Here is a 21,478-nt window from a genome sequence, read left to right as displayed (position 1 = left end):
GTGACAACACTGACAAGCATACAAGAAAGATGACATTTTGGGGTTAAATGATACGTGGCAACGTGGCTGGGCTCCGCCTCACGTTGTTTTCTTTTTTTTTTTTTTTTGCTTCAAAGGGCCCCGCCTCATGTTGTGTAGTGTAAATATCACAACGAAAAGCGGCATATCATAAATGAATCCGTCTAATTTTAAGGCAATCAGGGAGCAAGGAGCCAACAATCATTCATGGTATCCAAATCCAAGTGAGGTGTGTAGTAAATAGTAATATCAATCACAATGAAATTTCATTTTAGGAAACTACTTTGCAATCAATGCACACGTTTTGTCCAAAATCAAACGTGACCCCAAAAGTCAAAATCTCCAACCTGACCAAATACTAGAAACTATAAAGAGAGACCACTGATATAAATAGATTCTAGCCTCATCACATACGTTTCGCGACGAGGCTCTTATTTTTTTTGGTTTGGTAAAGTATGTTTTTCACTTATTTCAATTTGAGGTTTACACTTTTTCTCACAAAAATTACACATTTAGAGCTACTAATACGGTCAGAAATGTCATAAGGCTAGCTCAAAAAAATGAATACTAAAATAGTATTGAAATCATATATTCGTGTATGGATTTGTTCATTTTTTAGAGTTCGCGTATTAGTAGTTCTAAATGTGCAATTTTTGTGAGAAAAAAAATGTAAATCTCAAATTGAAATAAGTGAAAAATATATGATACCAAACCAATAAAAGAAGAGTCTCATTGTAAGTGCGAAGCGTATGTGATGAAATTAGTATATTACTCATATATCTTCTTTTTAAAGCTTATTGTCATTATTTTCCATTCATCCCAATTTGAGGTTTATGCATTTGTCCAATAATATAGTTTTTTTTGTTGTTGTTGTTAATTTAGGGTAAAAATTTGGGCGATTAACTTAATTTCTATCATTTTATTAATATTTAAAAAGTAGTATTAATCTCTTAACTTTTGATTTTTTTTTTATTGTTTTAATATTCTAAAAAAGTTTATGAATTTGTGCGACACATCTTGATTTCAAATCCTAATCTCTATCTCTGTATTTGAAAAAAATCATCTTCTCTTCATGCAACAAATAGATCAACAACCATTGCTAAACTGTAGGTGCAACGAAAAAAAATAAACATATGCCTTGAATTAATCAAACTTCCAAACTACGAATGGGGTAACAATAACACTGAGAAGTAAACCAAAATGCTCATAGTAGTACAAATTTAAATTGAAGAATTGACAACAATTTTAAAAACTAAGAACTATCTGCTCCAATGACTATAGCTCATCACTAACTCCCTTCCATCCCCATCATTGCTATCAATGCTAACAATTATGTCATTGATGATCAGCTACAACACTACCCGGGCTCAAAATTTTTGGAGGCTTGGGACACTTATCACAAATTATAATAAGAAAAATTATATGCGTTTGCAAACCAAATATGTTGTAGGGAAGGAGGCTTGGGACACTTATCACAAATTATAATTTTTACAAATATTTAGAACACATATTTAACCACAAAAGCAACGGACTCAACTCACCACATTCCTCAAATTCTGAAATGCAGAAATATAAAAGAAAAAATTGAAGAACAATCAAAAATCAAGAAGAAAAAGAATAGGAGGAAGAGAGAGCACCACTTAGAACACATTCAAAGATTGTACAACTCATAAACACAATCCAAATACAGAGGATACTGAAACCAAAATATACATAAAATGAGGTTGTATTAATGGTTTATTTCTAGGAATTTGAGATTGTCTAACCACTTGCTAGTGGTTTTGGGTGTGAGATTTTAATTTAAAATTGGTGATTCCTGACAATTAGGAAATGCCCTCGTCATCTATAATAGACAATATCGAATAATTAGTCAAAAATTTCAAACCTGATATCCAAAAAAAAGACAAAAATATATATCATTCTCACCATTTGAAAAAGAATTTGCATCAAAGTGAAACAATTAGAGAAAAATTTATATAAAAAAAGAACCAATACTATAAAATTAAAAGAAATAGATATTAAAGAGACTAAAAAAATAAGGAGAGGTTGTTCGGTGGGATGACATTACCAAACTCAAGTAGATGAGTGGATTCGGAATGGCTCTAGATCTGTTTCCTCTCCCCACTGACCAAATCTTATTTTGGCAGCCTCTTCTTCTCTCCATGAAAAAATAGAATAGATATAGGGTAAAAAGAGATGAGAAGAAAATGTAGTTTTTTTTATTTTTTATTATTATTTATTTATCAGAGAAGTTTTTATTTATTTATTTACCAGAGAAGAAAGTGCAATTATTTTGAGATATAGCTATGTAAGAGTTTGGCTTACCTTCATTACTTTTTTTACTGAAATCTCATTTTGTTTTAATTAGAAACTGCTACATCATCCACTAACTAAATAAAATGTGGAAATTAAAACTTACTATTACTTATCATTGTATATTTAAAACAAAATGATATGTCTAGTTAAAAAAATTCTGGAGGTAAGCCAAACCCGCTGCATAATAACTGATCAATAGTGGCTAGTGAAGAAAATGTGAACTGTGAAGAAACTGAAAAGGAACGGATGGAAAATATACTTTACGAAGTTGTAAAAAAATTGAGTTTAGTAATTGAATATGTGTAAAACATGGTTGGCAAATGAAAAACAATTTTTTAAAAGTGAAACATGGTAAATCTAACCAGTTGAAAAAAGGGGGAAAAATGATTTTGGTAATAAAAACGTGGAAAACGTTGTTGGTACATTAAAAGCAATTTTTTAAGAGTAAAACATAAAAAATAGAATTCAAATGGACTACTAATTAAAGTAAAAGAAAATTATGAAGGCGGGAAAAAATTAAAATTTATTTAAAATTTAAGAATTTTTAAATTAATAAGTTTATATATTTAACCTTATTATTTAATCTTGATAAATTTGCGAGTATTTTGATTATTAAAAATGAGCATCCAAACAGAGGGAAACTTTAAATAGTAGTCTAGGTTATAGAGCCGAGTCGTGTACGATTCCAAACCCCAGCAATTCTCTGTAACCATGAAATCCCTAGCCTTGACTCCCCTCCAGCTTCCGTCAACTCTACGATTAACGCCGCCATTCTCCGTCAACTTTAACCGAAGAACCTCAAGCTCCGTCACACTATTGGGCTCGAACTCGCGTTCCTTCACACTCAAATGCTCGGCCCAGAGGTCTCCTTCATTAGGTAACTATTTCTCATTGTCTTCTCCAAATGCTGATACTTTGAGTCATTGAAGTCAATTTTATGTTCATTTTCTAAGGTTCTGTTTGGTTGCTTAGAAAAAAAAGAAAAACAAAAACAAACAATAACCATGAACAGAATCAAAATTGAAATCACATTTGGACTATTTTCCTCTGTATGGTTGCCGAGAAAATTGTGAAGGAAAATAAACGCATTTAAGTCAATGCATTACATTTTACAAAACGGCAGTTTCAGTTATTTTGTTGTACTTTTGTTTTCTTAATTGTTACCAAATAGAGAATCTGATAGATTGGGACCCAAGTAAAGAAAAGCACTCAATTTTACTAAGCCCAAAACGATGCTTTACTTAGATGAGGCTGATTTTTTTTTTTTTCTTCTCTCCATTTTTCATAAAGCTGAAAAAATGTGAATTATGAGATATTTTGTTTTGTGAGAGTATTTATTGTTATGATGCAATTGATGCAGTCGAAAATTCCGAAGGGTTTTTTGAAGCTTCAAAGAAGGGGAATTTAATTCCTCTATACCGATGCATATTATCCGATCACCTAACTCCGGTGCTTGCGTACCGTTGTTTGGTAAAGGAAGATGATAGGGAAGCACCAAGCTTTCTTTTTGAGTCAGTTGAGCCTGGTGTGATGGGTTCCAATATCGTAAGAGCTTTAGTTCTCATCTTGCTATTATTTTTTTCTAGATGTGTTGTTATGTACACTCATGAGATGTGAGTCATTTATATTTCAGTTGGGTAAATTATGTAGGGGCGGTATAGCATGGTTGGAGCTCAGCCGGCAATAGAAATTGTGGCAAAAGAGAATATGGTTACAATTATGAACCACGATGAAGGGAAAAGGGAAGAGTCGATTGTGGATGATCCAATGGTGATTCCTCAAAGAATCATGGAGGGATGGAGACCCCAACTTATTGACGAGCTCCCAGAAGCATTTTGTGGTAAGAGAAGGGGATGGTAACTTACTTTGCTATATTTTCAGGATTTCTCTAACCCCATGGTTTGAGTGAGATAGGTGCTCTGTCTCTTGTGGTAGGAGGGTTATTATTGTCATAGAGGGAAAAAGATAGTCCACTTATAACAAAATTGCATAAACTAGTCCCCCAAGCCCAAGAGAGAGAGCTCTTACTTAAACTCATGACTCTCAAATTTTTGTACACATGGTCTAGTCCCCCAAGCCAAAGAGAGAGAGCTCTTAGCTAAACTCATGACTCAAATTTTTGTACACATGGTTGTATTTGTAGTGTTGCATGTCAGGAAAATGGTTAGATTTGTTTAGTTTTGTAGATTCCTGCAAAGATTCATTATGTATACAATTATTTTCCTCATATTTGCATGATGCAGTTGTAAAAAAAGGAAGTTTTATAATGAAATTTCCAATCTTTACTTTGTATTACTCTCTTGTTGAACAGGTGGATGGGTTGGTTATTTCTCATATGATACGATGCGCTATGCGGAGAGGAAAAAGCTGCCATTCTCTAGTGCCCCACCTGATGACAGGAACCTTCCTGATGTACATCTTGGTCTCTATGATGATGTTATTGTGTTTGATCATGTGGCGAAGGTAGTTTTACTTTGACCTATGAGATAAACAAGTAATTTATGGATTTAGCCTGTAAGCAACATGTATGCTAAATTTCACAATGGCTGATGTGGTTTTAGCTCTTTAGCTGTAGCAAATTCAAATAAGCAAGGGGACTCAATTTCAGTCAAATAAGCAAAAGAGACAACTCCATGCTCTTGTTAAGTTTCAATTTTTTAAACACATGCTGTAATATATAAGCTTTTATGTCCTGTAATTTGAAGGCTCCTATATATGGTCTTGTTTCTAGACTACTTTTCTCTTTTCTTTTCCATTCCAACTATTTTCCATTAAAGTTCAGCACCAAGCAATATGTATATATTCAAGCTCAAATGGCACCTCCAACCCTAGCAAGAGCTAGCTGGTGGATTCAAGATTCACTGGGGTGCATGCATAATTATATATCACGAGAAATATAGGACAATTTTTTACTTTAAATTTTTATTGCCATAGTGGGATGCTTTTTTATGCGAATAACTGTGTGTGTGTGAGTGTAATTTTTAGGTGAGTGTATATATGCGTGTGTGGGTATCTATAATTTTTAATTTTTTATAAATTGGTAATTTTCTGACATCAGAAAGCATATGTGATTCACTGGGTACGACTAGATCAATATTCTTCTGCTGAGGAGGCCTTCAATGATGGAATACAGAAATTGGAAACTTTGGTATCTAGAGTACATGATATAGTCCCGTGAGTAATCAATTTTTTGTTTATATTTCCATTCGACTGTTTATTTTGCTATTTCTTTTAAGTACAATTTAAAAACACATAATTTGATTCATCATTTTCAGCCCGAGGCTTCCTGCAGGATCAATCAAGTTACACACTCATCTCTTTGGTCCTGAATTGAAAATGTCAAGCATGACAAGCAAGGAATACAAGGAGGCAGTTTTGCAGGCTAAAGAACATATTCTGGCTGGTGATATTTTCCAGATTGTATTGAGTCAACGTTTTGAACGAAGAACATTTGCTGACCCATTTGAAGTCTATAGAGCTCTAAGGATTGTTAATCCTAGTCCATACATGACTTACTTACAGGTATGCCTGCATTCTCCTATCACTGTTCGTTTGGAGAGTTTAGTTGATGTTGAAAACCTGGCCTTTTCATTTATATGTCTCATGATCAGGCTAGGGGGTGTATTATTGTTGCTTCAAGCCCAGAAATTCTTACCCATGTGAAGAAGGTAACTATTACCATAATCAAAGGAATTGTTGCATGGGTTGCTTCATTTACTTCTTATTCTGGTCTTACTAGCATACATATTATACTATTATTTTATTGGAATTTCATTTCTCAACCTAGTGTATTTTATACATATATGTTGATGTATCGTAATTATTGGCTTTAATAACCTGAATGTGTATTCTTATTTTTGTTGTCAGAGAAAGATCACTAATCGACCCCTTGCTGGTACTGCCAGAAGAGGGAAAACACCCAAAGAAGATTTAATGCTGGAAAAAGAGCTTTTAAATGATGAAAAGCAACGTGCAGAGCACATTATGCTAGTTGACTTGGGGAGGAATGATGTTGGAAAGGTTTGATATGGTTCACTTATATCAAGTTTCTCTTTGTCCTTTTATTCTCAGGTCAATGGTTTAACATGGTGATTGTATATGAACCTGTAATGTGGGTGTGCCTCAAGATAGATCTCTGAATTTGCAGTATTTTCTAGTCTTTGCTAATTTGACATTCATCATGTACCCTTCTGGGATGAACAAATAAAGTCAATCATATTGGCTAATTCATTTGTTTCTTGCTGCCTAGCTTTCATTAAGCTTGCTTCCTCATTTTATTTGTCATAGTTTAGGTTGCTTATTATATATTATTATGGGTAAAATATCATTTTCGTTCCTAAACTATCACAAAAGTTTGTTTTTCGTCCCTAAACTTGCAAAAGTTCGTTTTTCGTCCCTAAACTTGCAAAAGTTCGTTTTTCGTCCCTAAACTATCATAAAAGTTTGTTTTTCATTCCTAATTTTCAAAAGTTCGTTTTTCGTCCCTAAACTTTTCCAAATGTATTGATTTTCGTCCCTCCCACATCAGCACTCATCAAGCCACAGAGGGACGAAAATCAATGCATTTGGAAAAGTTTAGGGACGAAAAACGAACTTTTGAAAGTTTAGGGACAAAAAACGAACTTTTGTGATAGTTTAGGGACGAAAAACGAACTTTTGAAAGTTTAGGGATGAAAAACGAACTTTTGTGATAGTTTAGGGACGAAAATGATATTTTACCCTATTATTATTATAATATATTTATTTATTTTCATTATAAAATTCACTTTCTTTGTATTTGTCAAAAGTGGTCAAATAGCAATCTTGTTAAGCATTTTCATGTACAGCTTTATCTTGGTGGTAACTGTCACATGTTCAACATTATTACATTTCCCTAATACCTTGAACAATTGGGTTCAATTTTAAAAGATTAATGTGGTTACCCTACTGTCAGTTCCACTCCTATACTGTAAATCTTTATCTTCTGTAGATTTGGTTGTGCCTTATTGACTTGCAGAAAATTGTTTGGTCATTTCCTCAAGCCAAATTGAAGCTGGTACATAAGTTTTCAACTTTCCATAAGAATCTACCATAGAATTTCTTGCTGAATACCTGAGTGGGAATTTGATACTTTGTCATGAGATTTGGTGGATCTGTATGTCTCAGAACTCAAAAAAGGGTTACAAAGTATCAAATGCTTTTGATGTATCTGGAAAGCAATTCCAGTCTTGTACATGTTCTCTGATTCCATTATGGGAGACAGCAATTTATCATGTGTTTGCTAGATTACACGGTTGAACACATGACTCTCTGGTAGCTTTTTCTGTTAGTTTCTGTGTGGTAACAGTTAATACAATGTATCATCGTCTATGTATTTTTCAGAAACTGCGTAAGTTTTCCATAAACCTTCACTTTATGGTCACAATCATGTATTAATACTGGCTGCTAATGCAGGTCTCTAAACCTGGTTCTGTTAAGGTTGAAAAGCTCATGAATGTTGAGCGGTATTCCCATGTTATGCACATTAGCTCAACTGTAAGTTTTTTTTTCTTGGTCAGTCCATAAATGCAGTTTATGACAAAGAAGGTTTACATAATCTGTTATTTTTTATTTGTGTTATGATAATATCTTAACCAATGATCCTTGTGCAGGTGCAAAAGTAAACTTTGAATGTTGGTCATGAAAATGATATCTAAAATTGTAGATGTCTCGTTTCTTCCCCGCTTTTTTTCCTTTAATTTTCTTTCTGGTTGAATTCTTATAGTAGGCTTTGTGATGCAGTTTTCATGGTTTGCAAAAGGAATATGTGTAGAAACTAGGGATATAGGAAGAAGAATATAACAAACCCTAGGCTCACCACCTAGAATGGTCTGAACACCAGGCTTCACTCCAGAGTTTTCCTGGAATCACCACCAAGTTATGGAAAAATCTTCAATTAATTTTATTCTTCAATTTCAAAGGTACTTAACAATGTATTCTGGAGCTTTGAAGTAGAGCATCCTTCAAGCGTTACATCACATAAAGAAAGAAAATAATCCATAATCAATTACTGGAAATAATTAATCTTCTAATCAATTGCATCAAATATGAAAAACTCAAAGGTCTGATAAATTAATCGGGCTTGGGCTCAATGGGTAGAGGCCTCTATCAGTAAACCATGTGACTTTCTGGTATCTGCACCACTTTGAGAACAGATTCTTCAAAACATTTATTGCATTCTTATTGACTTTTTTTTGAGAGATAATTGCAACATGCTGCTAATCCCGCAACTCGAATCCTTCCTTTCTCTCCCTCCAGACCTCCAAGCACTTGGTGCATTCTTATTGACTAAATGCATTTAGTAAAAAATTTCTTGTTTATCTCATTTGATGACAAGATTTGTCTTTTCAGGTCACTGGAGAGTTACTTGACCATTTAACCAGTTGGGATGTTCTGCGTGCTGCATTACCTGTTGGGACTGTCAGTGGAGCACCAAAGGTTTTATTTTATTTTTTTAAATCACCATCTATCTTCCACTTAAACCAATGCTTTTACACAAATTTGTCTTTGCTAGGTGTTTCTCTGTGCGTGTGTGTAATAATGGTTCTAAAGATTTTTTGGATATTCAAATCTTTAAAATCCAGAACTATTTAAATAAATTCAAGCTGTCCTATTTCATTGGGATAAATCAAATTGGTAGGAGGTGGGCTCATCACACTCTTTTATGGTACATGCGGTTAGAATATACATAGATTATCATTCCATTATTTCTTGATTTATCTTCAATTGCCCTCTTGTGGATAATCCTTCGCCTTCAGTTTAGTATTGTCTTGTATGTTAAGAAACAGTATTTGGATATATAAAATATGAAGAGAATACGATTCAGAATTATCTTCAGCCAATTGAGATAAGCATTTTCTAGGGATTTTTCCTTGCTAGGAGCCTAAAAGTTTGGTTTTATTGTCATTTCTCAATTTTTTCTTCATTTCGTATATAAAAAATAATAGGGTTTTTTAAGTTTCAACTTGCTTTACTCATGCAAACTTCATAGTTTCATGTGAATTGTGCACATAACTTGTACTTGGATGCAAACCTGTGGAGGTGTGGATCCTTTTTGCATTTCTTCTTGTTCTTGCATTTCCAAGAACTATTTGCCATTGCAATCCATTTCAAATAAACTATCTAGAAGAGTTCCAGCCCGAAGAAAGAACCACATCCCTTAATACAGAATTCTGACCAAGTTAACGTGTTTTCTTGACAATATGAATGAGATTAAGCGAATTATTTCTTACCTTTTGTAAGGTTCATTCTTAGTTTTGTCAATTTGCTCTGTTGCAATGCAGGTGAAAGCAATGGAGTTAATAGATCAGCTGGAAGTCACAAGGCGTGGGCCGTATAGTGGTGGATTTGGAGGCATTTCATTTTCTGGTGATATGGACATTGCCCTTGGTCTGAGAACCTTTGTGTTCCCAACTAACACACGTTTCGACACATTGTTCTCATACAAAGATGTGAACAAGCGCCGAGAATGGGTTGCTCATCTCCAGGCTGGGGCTGGAATTGTGGCTGACAGTGATCCTGCTGATGAGCAAAGAGAGTGTGAGAATAAAGCTGCTGCTCTTGCCCGGGCCATTGATCTTGCAGAGTCTTCATTTGTAGAGAAATGATTTAGATTTTATCCACCAGTAGAATCTTTTATATATTATTATATTATTTTTCCTTGATAGCGCAATTTTAAGTACAAGGGTTGAGTGGAGCTCCTTGAGTGGATGATTCCAGTTTTTGTGAAGGGGAAAGGAAATACTAGTATTTGTTAGATGATGAGGTTTAATTGCGAGGTCGTGGATAAGAGCTAAATTTCACACATCTTCAAGATATTCCTTCCAAGTTCTAAGAGGTGCGTGAAATGCTGGCCTTGAAGTATGCAAAATACCTTCTGTTTTGGAATTTTGTCATTATTGAATGTGAAATCTAGGAAGGCATAATAATGCCAATGCTATTGGATAACAATGAGTGTAAGGATGCAAAATTTCACCATTGTTGATATGGTATGTTGTAATTGGTATTAAAAAGTAACAAAAGTAGTGTCAATGATATGATCATGTGAAAGTGCTATACTAATTACTTGTCATGTCAATAGTTGTGAAAAAAATTGTGAATGTTTTTTGTATTAATATGAGAGGGAGTACCATATCATTGTAATCTAGGAGTATGTAATACAAGAAGAAGAAGGAAGAAGAAGATTGAAACCCAAAGTTTGGGGGTTGACTATGGATTCTCAACAAATAAGTTAGGGTTGGCCACATGTATTATTTTCTTTCATTTTGTTATATTTGAAGTTATATTCTTTGTTATTTCTTAATTTATAAGACCATTTATATTACTTCTACTAATGTAATTTTGGGTTTTCCTCTACCTTTTAATTCCCTTAACTTGGATCATTTCTCTCTTCTTAGTGGGCTGTTCGAGAGTAACTAATAATTTTTCAAAAAGAAAACAGATGTAGGTTTTGTTCATTATGAAGATATTATTGTGTAATCATGTGTATATGCATGTGTATAATTAAAAACAATCAAAATTACATGGTTCAAATCATACATTTTTTTGAGAAGAGGTTTAAACTATACATGGTATTAGTTTGCACATTTTTTAAACTATACATTTCTAAAATATGTAATGGTTTCTTATATTATATATACTAGCATATCTTTTGTACCCCTTATCTCTGTTGTTGATATTCTCACTACTGTTTTTGGATGGTTCTAAGTTAGTACTTGCTATATTGCTCCAGGGGAAAAAAAGTGCTTTAGGAAATGTAGAAGAAAATACAACAAATCAAATGTCACAAAATTTTTCATAATGATTGAGGTGACAAATCGGATTTGGTGAACAATAAAAATGATGTTTGTGGTCCTAGTGAAAGTAACGTATTGCATTAATCATAATCAGCCACCTTAATGAGATGTGAAATCTGTTGACTCTAGCATTATTGAATGAATAAATATGTATTTGTATGTAAAATTGAGGGAAAAATGATTAGAGACCCCTTTGAACCTTGATGTAGTGGCCATTACACCCCTTAAACATTTGTTTTAGCCAATTTATTCCTTAAAGTTTGTATATGTGGCAAATAGTACCATTTGTTAGCCTAACCATTAAGTGACTAACGGAATTGTCACGCAAGTGCACCTCATTTTTAAAAAACACAACAAAAAAAAAATGTCTAGATTCTAGACCAATTGGGAGGGGGTGAGAAAAAAAAAAAACTTAAAAAAAAAAGATACCAGCAGCAAAGCCATGGACAGAATCAAGACAGCCTCATCCTTATCCCCCATTGCAGATAAAGCATAAGCACAAGAACACACTAGATCATATCAAACTCTATTAGAAGAAAATGCAGATCAGATCAAACTCTATTAGAAAAGATGGCAAGCTAAGCTAAATGATTATTTGCTATATCAATTTATTTTTTTCAAAACATCTGCTATATCAAATTTAAATCAATTGTTATTTGTATATTCAAATAAATTGTAATTTGTACAAAAATTAAAAATACACCGACAAGCTCCCAAAATACATTTACAGGAAGCCACACTTATTTTCAGTCTTTACATCTCATCTCAGTTATTCAGACAATGATTTGAGGGTGGTTTCCAAAACCTAACTTCTCTCTCATATCACCTCATCTCAGTTTTACAACTTCTCTCTCTAAACCCACACATCAACCACCGTGGTTGACTTAAGACCTCCATTGCCACTATAGGTCTCTTCTCTAACTTGTCTTTAGCCGTTTTCTCTCTCTGAAATAACCATAGCCTCCATATCCAAAACTGACAAGCTTTTGCTTTTTAGATTTAAACCCAAATCTAACCTCCATATCTCAAATCTAGGTTTCCATCTTACAAAACTAAATTGTGAGATTGTTGTTGGCAGGACCATGAACGTCTCTCTCTCCTAAGATGCAAAAAATTTGTGGCTTCTAGTAGATACTTGGATGCGTTCTCTCTCTCAAAATTGTTTTTTCTCTCATCTCTCCATGGGTCTCAGGCCAGGCGATTGAATCTCACGTGCATGTCACGTGAGTTTCTGTTAGTTTATTAATAGCAAACTAACTGAAGTACTAATTTGGCACATTTGTGAAGTTCATGGAGTAAATTGGCTAAAATAAAAGTTTAGAAGGTGTAATGGCCACCAGTTAAAATTTAGTGGGTGTCAGGATTTTTCCCTAAAATTGAATGTAAATTCACAATGTTGTGATGAATGATATATATATATATATTTTATGAATCAGAATTTTTTTAACAAACTGAAAAGTTTACAAATGCATAACAGTCCAACACTACTAACCACACAGAAAATCAAATTAAACAACAAAAAAGCACCAAAACCTATCAAGAGGAAACAAATCAATATTATCACTATTTAAGCCTATCAAGAGGAAACAAATCAATTATTATCATTAGCCAGACCACATATATAAAAATCATTTTACTTGAGCTTTACCAGTTGATAGAGGAATACTTATCTGCAAGATTAAACTATTCTTAGTGAGTGTTTGGATAGGAGGGTTTGTTGCGGCACGTTTTGATCTTCACGTTTTCTCTTTTTTTTTTTTTTTTTTTTTTTTTGGCCGGCATTTTTGACTTTGAGGGGACAAATTCACTGTTCATGTACTGTTTACGTACTGTTCACGCACTGTTCACGCAATATTTAATATTAAAAATGGGTCCCACAACACTATTTACACATTTAAAAATTATTTTGCTACAGTGTTTTCAGCAACAATCAGTTTTCAGCAACTTTCAGCAACAATAAGTGCTATCCAAACGGACCCTTAATTATATTCGTAAAGTTCCCTTTTGCTGTTATACCAAACCTTATGATGTAGCACAAGTAGGAAATAGGAGATAAAAGAGAAATAAAAGTGACAACAAAACAAATTCTAAGCTTCACCACCTAGAGTTGCTTGCAAACCCTAGGCATCACCACCTAAGGGCGTTTAGCATCCCCACCAAATAGAGTAAACAAAGAGGAAACATTTCTCAACTCATAAGAATCAATCTTATTCAAATTTATCTGTCTTCACCATTACAGGAGTGCTAGTTAAAAAGTTTTAAGGATTATACTAATATGGATATGATGCATGGAACCAAGATTTTATGTTTTAATTTGTAATTAATTTTGTTTTTGAATTTTTTCCTAAGAAAGAAAAAGATATTTATTAAGACTAAGAAAGGTTAGATACATCAGCCTGATAAACAGAAGCAACCTGTGAAGAAATAGACTCCATCCACATAATAAAATCAGAAACAATAATAGCATACCTAGCTAATTAGTAATAGCATCTATAACTACCTTAGAATCACCCTCTAGAACCACCTGTGCAATACCCAGCTCCGTAGCAAACTCCAAAGCTCTTATCGCAGCTAAGGCCTCTATATCTACAGCCTGAAATTCCTAAGGGAGCAGTTGAGAGAGAGAGAGAGAGGCAATAACCATACCATGAGAGTCTTGAATTTGAATTTTGAATTTGGTTATTAATAAAGACAATTTTTAGGGATTTGATCAGATGCTTTCCATATTAGTATTAATGAAGTGCAAATTCGTTAGTCGAAGTAAGTGCATCCAGATGGAGCCAAGCCTTCGTCTCTGTGATTATAGAGATGGTTGGATAGCTCCCTTCGAATGGTCATTGGTGTGGTGTTTGCCACAACGTCTTCGATGCTAAAGTCAGTATAAGAAAACTCTTATGGAAAGAATAGTGCGATGCAATAAAGCAAGAAATATTTCCAAGTGAGTTTATGTACCTGATGTCGGTGATGGGAGGGCACACTAGGGCAAGGGGTTTTCTTTCTTGTGGATTCAGATTTGCAGCTTAAGACTTATTGTGATGCAGATTGGGTAGGCTGCCCTGATACCAGAAAATCACTCACTAGTTATTGTGTCTTTCTTAGCAATGCATTGGTTTCCTGGAAATTAAAAAAAAAGGCTGTGGTATCAAGGTCTTCAGTAGAGGCAGAGTATAGATCAATGGCTTCAACTAGTTGTGAAGTTCTATAGCTATTGTACTTGTTGAAGGATCTCCATATTTCGCATGATAGACTTGCCTCAATGTACTATGACAACTAGGCTGCTTTGCATATTGTTGCATACCCAGTCTTTCATGAAAGATCCAAGCATATTAAAGCAGATTGCCATATTGTGAGGAATAGAGTCTTAGATGGAACAATCAAGACTTTTGATGTAAATTCTAGGAACCAATTGGTAGATATCTTTACTAAAGTTCTAGGTGTGGATAATTTCCTAAGATTGCTAAAAAGGTTGGGTGTCATTAATATTTTTGCTCAAACCATTCAATATCCTGAGTATTCATCATTGAATCAAGTAGTAAGAGCTTTGCTCTTGAGGGGGAGTGTTGAAAGCAAGGAAGAATGCACCCAAGCCACTAGCAAGTCTAAGAGCAGACATGGAGAACAGGGTAGTATTCAAGCAACTAAAATTCAGAGTAATTGGATTAGTCCAAAATTGCTAGAGGTGATTGAATCAGTTCCTTATCATGAACACTTCATTCACACGTATGAAGGTGCATTGCCACATGGATAGAAGCAGCAGTTACAGGTTGTACACGTGGCTTGATGGTTAGGATATTTTGTAATTGATTTTCCCTCCAATTGCGGAGTTGGTTATTTATTTTGCTTGTTCAGATTGTATATATAGATAGCAGTAGTGTAGAGATTCATTCATTCATTGTATTCACTTTTCTTCAATCAATAAAGATCAGAAATTCTATTTAGAGAGAGAGGGTTCTAGAATTCTTTCCACACCCATATCCATATTCCACTTCTATTCGACCCTTTCTTGTCTAATTTCATTTTTTAGGTAATAATTTATATTTTTTAACAAACCAGTTTCCAAAACACTGAAAAATAAAGTGTATGATTTTGTCAAACGCACATGGCCACAGTCAAAAGAATCGTGATGAGTCGAAACCTCGCCGAGAAGTGAGATACGAGACAACCTTTTTCCTACTTTCATCTAGAATATTGTTGACCTCTAAATTTTGTTCTCTGTTGCGAAGAGGCCATTGCAGGAAATGAACTATTTCAACACCTTTTATAATAAAGATCCTAGGGCCTATTATCAAGAATATATATATATATATATATTTTCTTTCTACTAATCATAGCGCATAATAAGGTATAAAATGATACGTGAATAGCATAGCATATACAAGTTATTTTTATATAATAATATACTTAATAGTTTGAGCAAACGAAATATCTAGATTAGTGCATAAATGAGTTGGACTTCATCTAGATAATAGCCCCATTAATTAAAGCTAATAAGCAACTACAAGATGATGGACTCGTTCAACTTTTTCAAACTTTATCATATCCTGTTTAAGGTATAGCTATAGTTTTGTTGAACAACATATATAAGAAACTAAAGAAAATCAACCCATCTAAAACACACTACACTAGATGACTATACTACCACAATAAAATAGGTGTTTTCCCTCGTTCTCAAGGGAGATATGAACAGCCTTCTTGTTTGACATTCATAGCGAAGACCATAGCATATATAGCATAATCCTTCTTCTTATCTCTCTCTCTCTCTCTCTCTCCTCTAAACAAAATTTAATGTAATCATGCAATCTTAAGATTATTAACTAACTAAATTATCCACTGCTCATGGCTTTGCATGTGCTCAAAATTAAATGAAAAGGTTGACTTTAACTAAAGCAAGTACTTGAGGATTGAAATTTAACGCAGTCAAAATTAAATGAAGAGATAGAATATCATCAGTAGCCTTTGAATATCATAGATCCATTCAACATGAAAGTTCATCCACAAATTTTTAGTGACCGACAAATCATTAGTGCAAAACACGCACATTAAAATAGTGACATCTTTCAACATTTGACTTTAATCCCATTGATCCCTCACGAATTTAAGTTGGTTTCTAGTTTCCTTAGAACTTTCATGAGTGAATTAATATAAAAGCAACTCCAAAAGATTTTGTGCGAGATTATTGACTCCACTCTCCAGCACGTTCAAAGTCTGAGTGCGATTTTGAGAGGTTTATTAATCAAAAGAATTAGGACTGAGATGAGGTTGCCACTAAGAACAAGTCAGCATTTTGAACTCCATACTTGGCCAAAACTTGAAAAGTTTCGTCTATTTATAGAGTTCTTGGAGAGAATTACACACCCACAAAACCAACCTTCAATTTCATTCAACATGTTGTGCTCAAGATATATTTCTGTCAGCTTTCTATTATTCAGCCTCTCCCTCCATGCAGTCAATTGTGCTGGCCCACTATACCATTTTTGTTTTAGCCAGGAAAACTACACTGCCAATAGCCCTTATGGTACAAACTTAAATGGCTTGCTCAATCTTTTGTCCACCAAAGTTGCTTCAACAGGGTTTGGGCTCGGCTCGACTGGGGAAGGCCAAGATCAAGCAAATGGTTTGGCCCTATGCCGAGGTGATGTCTCAACCACAAACTGTAAGACCTGTGTCGTTGATGCAGGCAAAGAGCTTGTTGATCGTTGTCCTTATAAAAAAGGAGCGATAATTTGGTACGATAACTGCCTTTTAAAGTACTCGAACATAGATTTCTTTGGAGAAATCGATAACAAAAACAAGTTCTACATGTGGAACGTCAAAGATGTAGAAAATCCCACTTCATTCAATCCAAAAGTTAAGGATTTGTTAAGCAGCTTATCTAATAAAGCTTATGCCAATCCAAAATTCTATGCTACCGGGGACCTAGAGCTTGATTCATCAAGCAAACTATATGGTTTGGCTCAATGCACCAGGGACCTTTCAGGTCTTGATTGTAAGAAGTGTCTTGATACTGCGATTAGTGAACTTCCCAACTGTTGTGATGGAAAACGAGGTGGGCGAGTTGTTGGTGGCAGTTGTAACGTTAGATATGAACTTTACCCCTTTGTTGATGCCTAGACTGTTATGGTTTCTGATGTTTATGTATCAAACTGTGTAATGTAATATGTTTAAAAGGTAATAAAATTGTCCAATGGGACAACTTCTCTTTGCTTCGTCACTTGCATAATTTTGGCCTGCCGATAGTAATCATTTGGTTAGATTTTTGGTACTTAGATGATGAATTTTGCATGGGGCAGGGGTTTTGCTAAATATTGTTATTTTAAAAAATAAAAAAATGGGCAACTTTTACTGTTTTAAAAATATTTGGCAAAATCTTTTTTAGAATTTTTCTTCATCCTTGGCTGAGTTCTTTTTGTGTAAAGCCACGTGTCAACCACCGGAGGGATGACCTAGACTCGGGTTTCTTTTTGTGTGTCAAGCTCGAAGTACTTGACATTAGCCCAAAGAAGACTGATGGCTATTGATGCAGTCTTGACTCTTAAGCCTACTCAAGAAATATAACCCAAAGTCTAAGAAATGAAATATGGACAATAAAAGAACTTATTATTTTTTTTAATGGAAGAGTGTCTTTTCTTCTCTCTTTTACAAAATCAAGATGCGCTACTCAGAAACTTGAGTTTTTTTATTTTATTTTTTAAATTAAAAGTATGATTCAGCGCCTACTCAAAAAATTTAAGCCTTATATTATAACATAAGTTTCAGTCATAGTTTAGGTTCTCATATCTTCAAGGTATTATCATTCCCATAGAACATAATAAGGCCCCGTTTGGTATGCAAGTTTAATCACATGTTTTCAGTTTTTAAACAACATTACACGTATTTTTACACACTTTTTCACTCACACGTATTTCTAAAAAAATTAAAAACTGTTATTTAAACACACGTATCAAATGAGCCATAAGTTTTTCAACTTGTTAAAAAAATCAACATTTGCCACATGACTGAAGTCATACATGAAGGTATACAAACTAAGAGTAACATTAGTAATAGAATTTTACCTATAAGAAATGAATGGAAGAGAAAATTCTTACTTATACCACTGCAATAAATAGAGAGGAAGGTAGCAAGTTCAATTTTACAGCTTCAATATGAGTTTCTCTGCTAATGATGGGAGTGTACACTTTTTCATTCAAAGTATGTTGTTAGGACAAGCATGGACTCAATGAGACTATGTTGTGTACTGGTGCTCTAGGTTTCGGGCTTGATGGGACTGGAGGCATTTGTGTTGGTGGTGGTGGTGGTGGTGGTGGTCTACAAAGATTTGATTTTCCAACAATGTACAACATTGGGTACTAAAACTTGGACACACAAGGGCACAAGGCATTTGTAAGAAATGAAAGTTCTAGAAAGGAAAATGAAAATCTCTCTAAATCTGAGAGTATTCTGTATTGAATCACAAAATGATTGTGTAAGTGTACAAATAATGTAACTGCTCTGTTTATATACAACAAGAGAAGAAATAACAAGGCGGGAAAAGTAAAAACCAACTCTAACTAACTTCTAACAACTTTCACTGTGTAACGGCTTCTGAGTTTGACCAACCAGATCATGACATCTGGCTTTGCGCGCGTCTCTCTTTAGTTTACAACTTCTCACGTGCTTGCTCTGTTTCTTCATTAAACAAAACGTTGCCGTTTTCTTAGCTTCTTTATTTATTTCGCCAAGACAGCTTGGCGTCGTTTTCTTCTTGTTCTGCTGTCGTTTAGTTACTGTAGATGCATCTTCAACAGCTTTGGCAGAGGTTCATAGACCTAAAAGTAAAATCTTTTTTGGACAACCTTCACGAATGTTTTGTGATGGCCAACTATAATAGAATTTATGGGTAAGTAGGCTAATACCTGCTCCTACTTTCTTGTTGCACCAACAATTTCATGCAAATAGAAAGTACACACAATTGGTCATGTTGCCTAATGTGCTATACTGTTACTAACCAATAATCATTGTAGTGTATTTACTTGCTTCATAGCTATGATCATTCATGGCATGTTAATGTTATTTTTGAGCGAAAGAGATGTTAATGGTACGGCTAGTCTACCCTCAATTTAATTGGGATTAAGGCTTAATTGAATTAAGTTGAGTTGCTATATGTAGTACAGCCGAAGAGCATAAGTTACAGTACCGGAGTGCATTCTTGGACTCACTTGGTTAGAATTTCAGCCGCAACAAGAGTCCCTCTAACCCTCTCTCATCAACTGCGTCCCGTGTGCTAAAGATGCTTGGAAACATAACAAAAAGCTTAACCAATCACTGCAGAAAAAATCAATCAGCTAGTATAAATTATCGATGGAGCCAAAAATTTAAGGTATTGAGATATAGTAAATTTATTCATTTAACTACATATTTTTAATATTCCCCTTCACATGTGACATCTTTCAACATTTGACTTTAATTCCATTGGTCCCTCACTAATTTGAGTTGGTCTTTAGTTTAGAGCTTAGAATTATGGATCATGTATAGTGTTTCCTTAGCATTTTCATGAGCTAATTAATAAAAGAGAAATGCTACTTCTATAACATTTTCACAATTAAAGCTTGGGTGAAAAATTGTCATTAATTTTAGTCTAAGTCTACTACTGAAATTATTTTTTTACTCACTAGTAATAGTTTACCAACTATAATTTATTGTGAAAATATTGTAAAAGTAGCATTTTGTGCGAGATTTACTCCACTCTACTACACTCAAAGTCTGAGTGCAATTTTGAGTTTTATTAATCAAAAGAATTAGGATTGATGAGGTTGCCACTAAGAAAAAAGTCAGCATTTTCAATTCCATACTTGGTCAAAACTTGAAAAGTTTTTTCTATTTATAGATCAGTTCTTGGAAAGAATTACACACCCACAAAACCAACCTTCAATTTCAATCAACATGTGCTCAAAATATATTGCTGTCAGCTTTCTATTATTCAGCTTCTCCCTCCATGCAGCCAATTAATTGTGCCGACCCATTAAATTATCTTTGTTTTAGCCGGGAAAACTACTCTGCCAATAGCCCTTATGGTACAAACTTGAATGGTTTTCTCAATCTTTTGTCCATCAAAGTTCCTTAACAGGGTTTGGGCTCGGCTCAACTAGGCAAGGCCAAGACCAAGCAAATGGTTTAGCCCAGTGCCGAGGCGATGTTTCAACCACAAACTTTTAGACCTGTGTTGTTGATGCAGGCTAGGGGTGTGTAGAAAACCCACCAACCCGCCAAACTCGTCCTAACGGGTTGGGTCGGATTTTAGAGCTTGGTGGGTTGGGTTGGGTTAATTTTTTTTTTTTTTTTAATAGTGGGTCGGGTTGGGTTTGGGTTATAAAATTACAAACCTGCCAAATCCGACCTGACCCACCCATATTTAATATATATTTAATATTTTATTTATTTATAAAAATCAGCTATAGGGCACTTCGGTTCCTACTATCATATATATTATATGTGTATATATATATGTATATTTAAATATATATTATATATTTTGTTTATCAACTCAGGTGGCAAGTGTGATATATTTTTTTCTGCTCAATTTAATAATAATAGTATTAAAAAAAAAAATTGTCAAACCCATGGGTTCAACTCGGGTTGGGTTGGACTAATGTGATGGGTTAGATTGGGTTGAATTTATTTTGACCCACCATAGTGGGTTGGGTCAAAAAATCCCCTTAACCTGACCCATACACACCCCTAATGCAGGCCAAGAGCTTGGTAATCGTTGCCCTAATAAAAAAGGAGCAATAATTTGATACAATAACTGCCTTTTAAAGTACTCGAACATAAATTTCTTCGGACAAATCGATGACCAAAACAAGTTCTACACGTCGAACGCCCAAGATGTAGATGATCCCGTTTCATTCAGTCTAAAAGTTAGGGGAGTCGTTAAACAGCATATCTAATAAAGCTTATGCCGATCCAAAATTCTATGCTACTGGGGACATAGAGCTTGATTCATCGAGTAGTGTATTTGGTTTGGCTCAAGGCACCAGGGACCTCTCTGGTCTTGATTGTAAGATGTGCCTGTTAGTGGCAGTTGTAACGTAACGGAGAAATTATAGTCCTTTGGTATATCACGTCATTTGTCCACCATTCCACTAAAAAACTTTCATTTGTTTAAAATTGCTGAGTTAGTAATTAATTTCTGTTTAAAATTTTTTTTTAACTAACAATGTTAAACAAGTGACAGTTTTTTAGTGGAATAGTGGACCACATCACTTGTCCACCATGTGGATCTTATAATTTATCTAACGGTAGATATGAACTTTACCCATTTGTTGATGTCTAGACTATTATGGTTTCTGATGTTT

At 34.3% G+C, this 21,478-nt stretch overlaps 2 protein-coding genes and 1 pseudogene across 3 annotated transcripts; all 3 read left to right on the top strand.

The window, feature by feature from the left end:
- Window positions 1-2,964: 2,964 nt before the first annotated feature.
- LOC111991884 (anthranilate synthase alpha subunit 2, chloroplastic) lies at window positions 2,965-10,701 on the top strand. 2 transcript variants are annotated; one of them, XM_065774936.1, is made up of 11 exons: window positions 2,966-3,211; window positions 3,695-3,879; window positions 3,985-4,174; window positions 4,646-4,797; window positions 5,393-5,508; window positions 5,610-5,856; window positions 5,946-6,002; window positions 6,202-6,354; window positions 7,768-7,848; window positions 8,704-8,790; window positions 9,636-10,701. In XM_065774936.1, the coding sequence occupies exons 1-11, from the start codon at window positions 3,046-3,048 to the stop codon at window positions 9,957-9,959; spliced, it is 1,758 nt and encodes a 585-aa protein (XP_065631008.1). In that variant the 5' UTR covers window positions 2,966-3,045; the 3' UTR covers window positions 9,960-10,701. The 2 variants fall into 2 exon arrangements, with proteins under 2 accessions (XP_065631009.1, XP_065631008.1); XM_065774937.1 differs by lacking the exon at window positions 5,946-6,002 and having other exon boundaries at window positions 2,965-3,211.
- A 5,619-nt stretch (window positions 10,702-16,320) lies between these two features.
- Window positions 16,321-17,353, top strand: LOC112015742 (antimicrobial ginkbilobin-2-like protein). Its single transcript, XM_024048178.2, has one exon. It carries the CDS (start codon window positions 16,401-16,403, stop codon window positions 17,256-17,258), a length of 858 nt encoding a protein of 285 aa, XP_023903946.2. The 5' UTR covers window positions 16,321-16,400; the 3' UTR covers window positions 17,259-17,353.
- A 785-nt stretch (window positions 17,354-18,138) lies between these two features.
- LOC112015720 (antimicrobial ginkbilobin-2-like protein) lies at window positions 18,139-21,215 on the top strand (annotated as a pseudogene).
- Window positions 21,216-21,478: the final 263 nt, after the last annotated feature.

Source organism: Quercus suber, unplaced genomic scaffold (assembly GCF_002906115.3).
Source record: "Quercus suber isolate HL8 unplaced genomic scaffold, Cork oak 2.0 scaffold_102, whole genome shotgun sequence".
NCBI classification, from domain to species: Eukaryota; Viridiplantae; Streptophyta; class Magnoliopsida; order Fagales; family Fagaceae; genus Quercus; species Quercus suber.
Note: the sequence above shows the minus strand (reverse complement) of the source record. Positions and strands in the feature narration are given on the sequence as shown.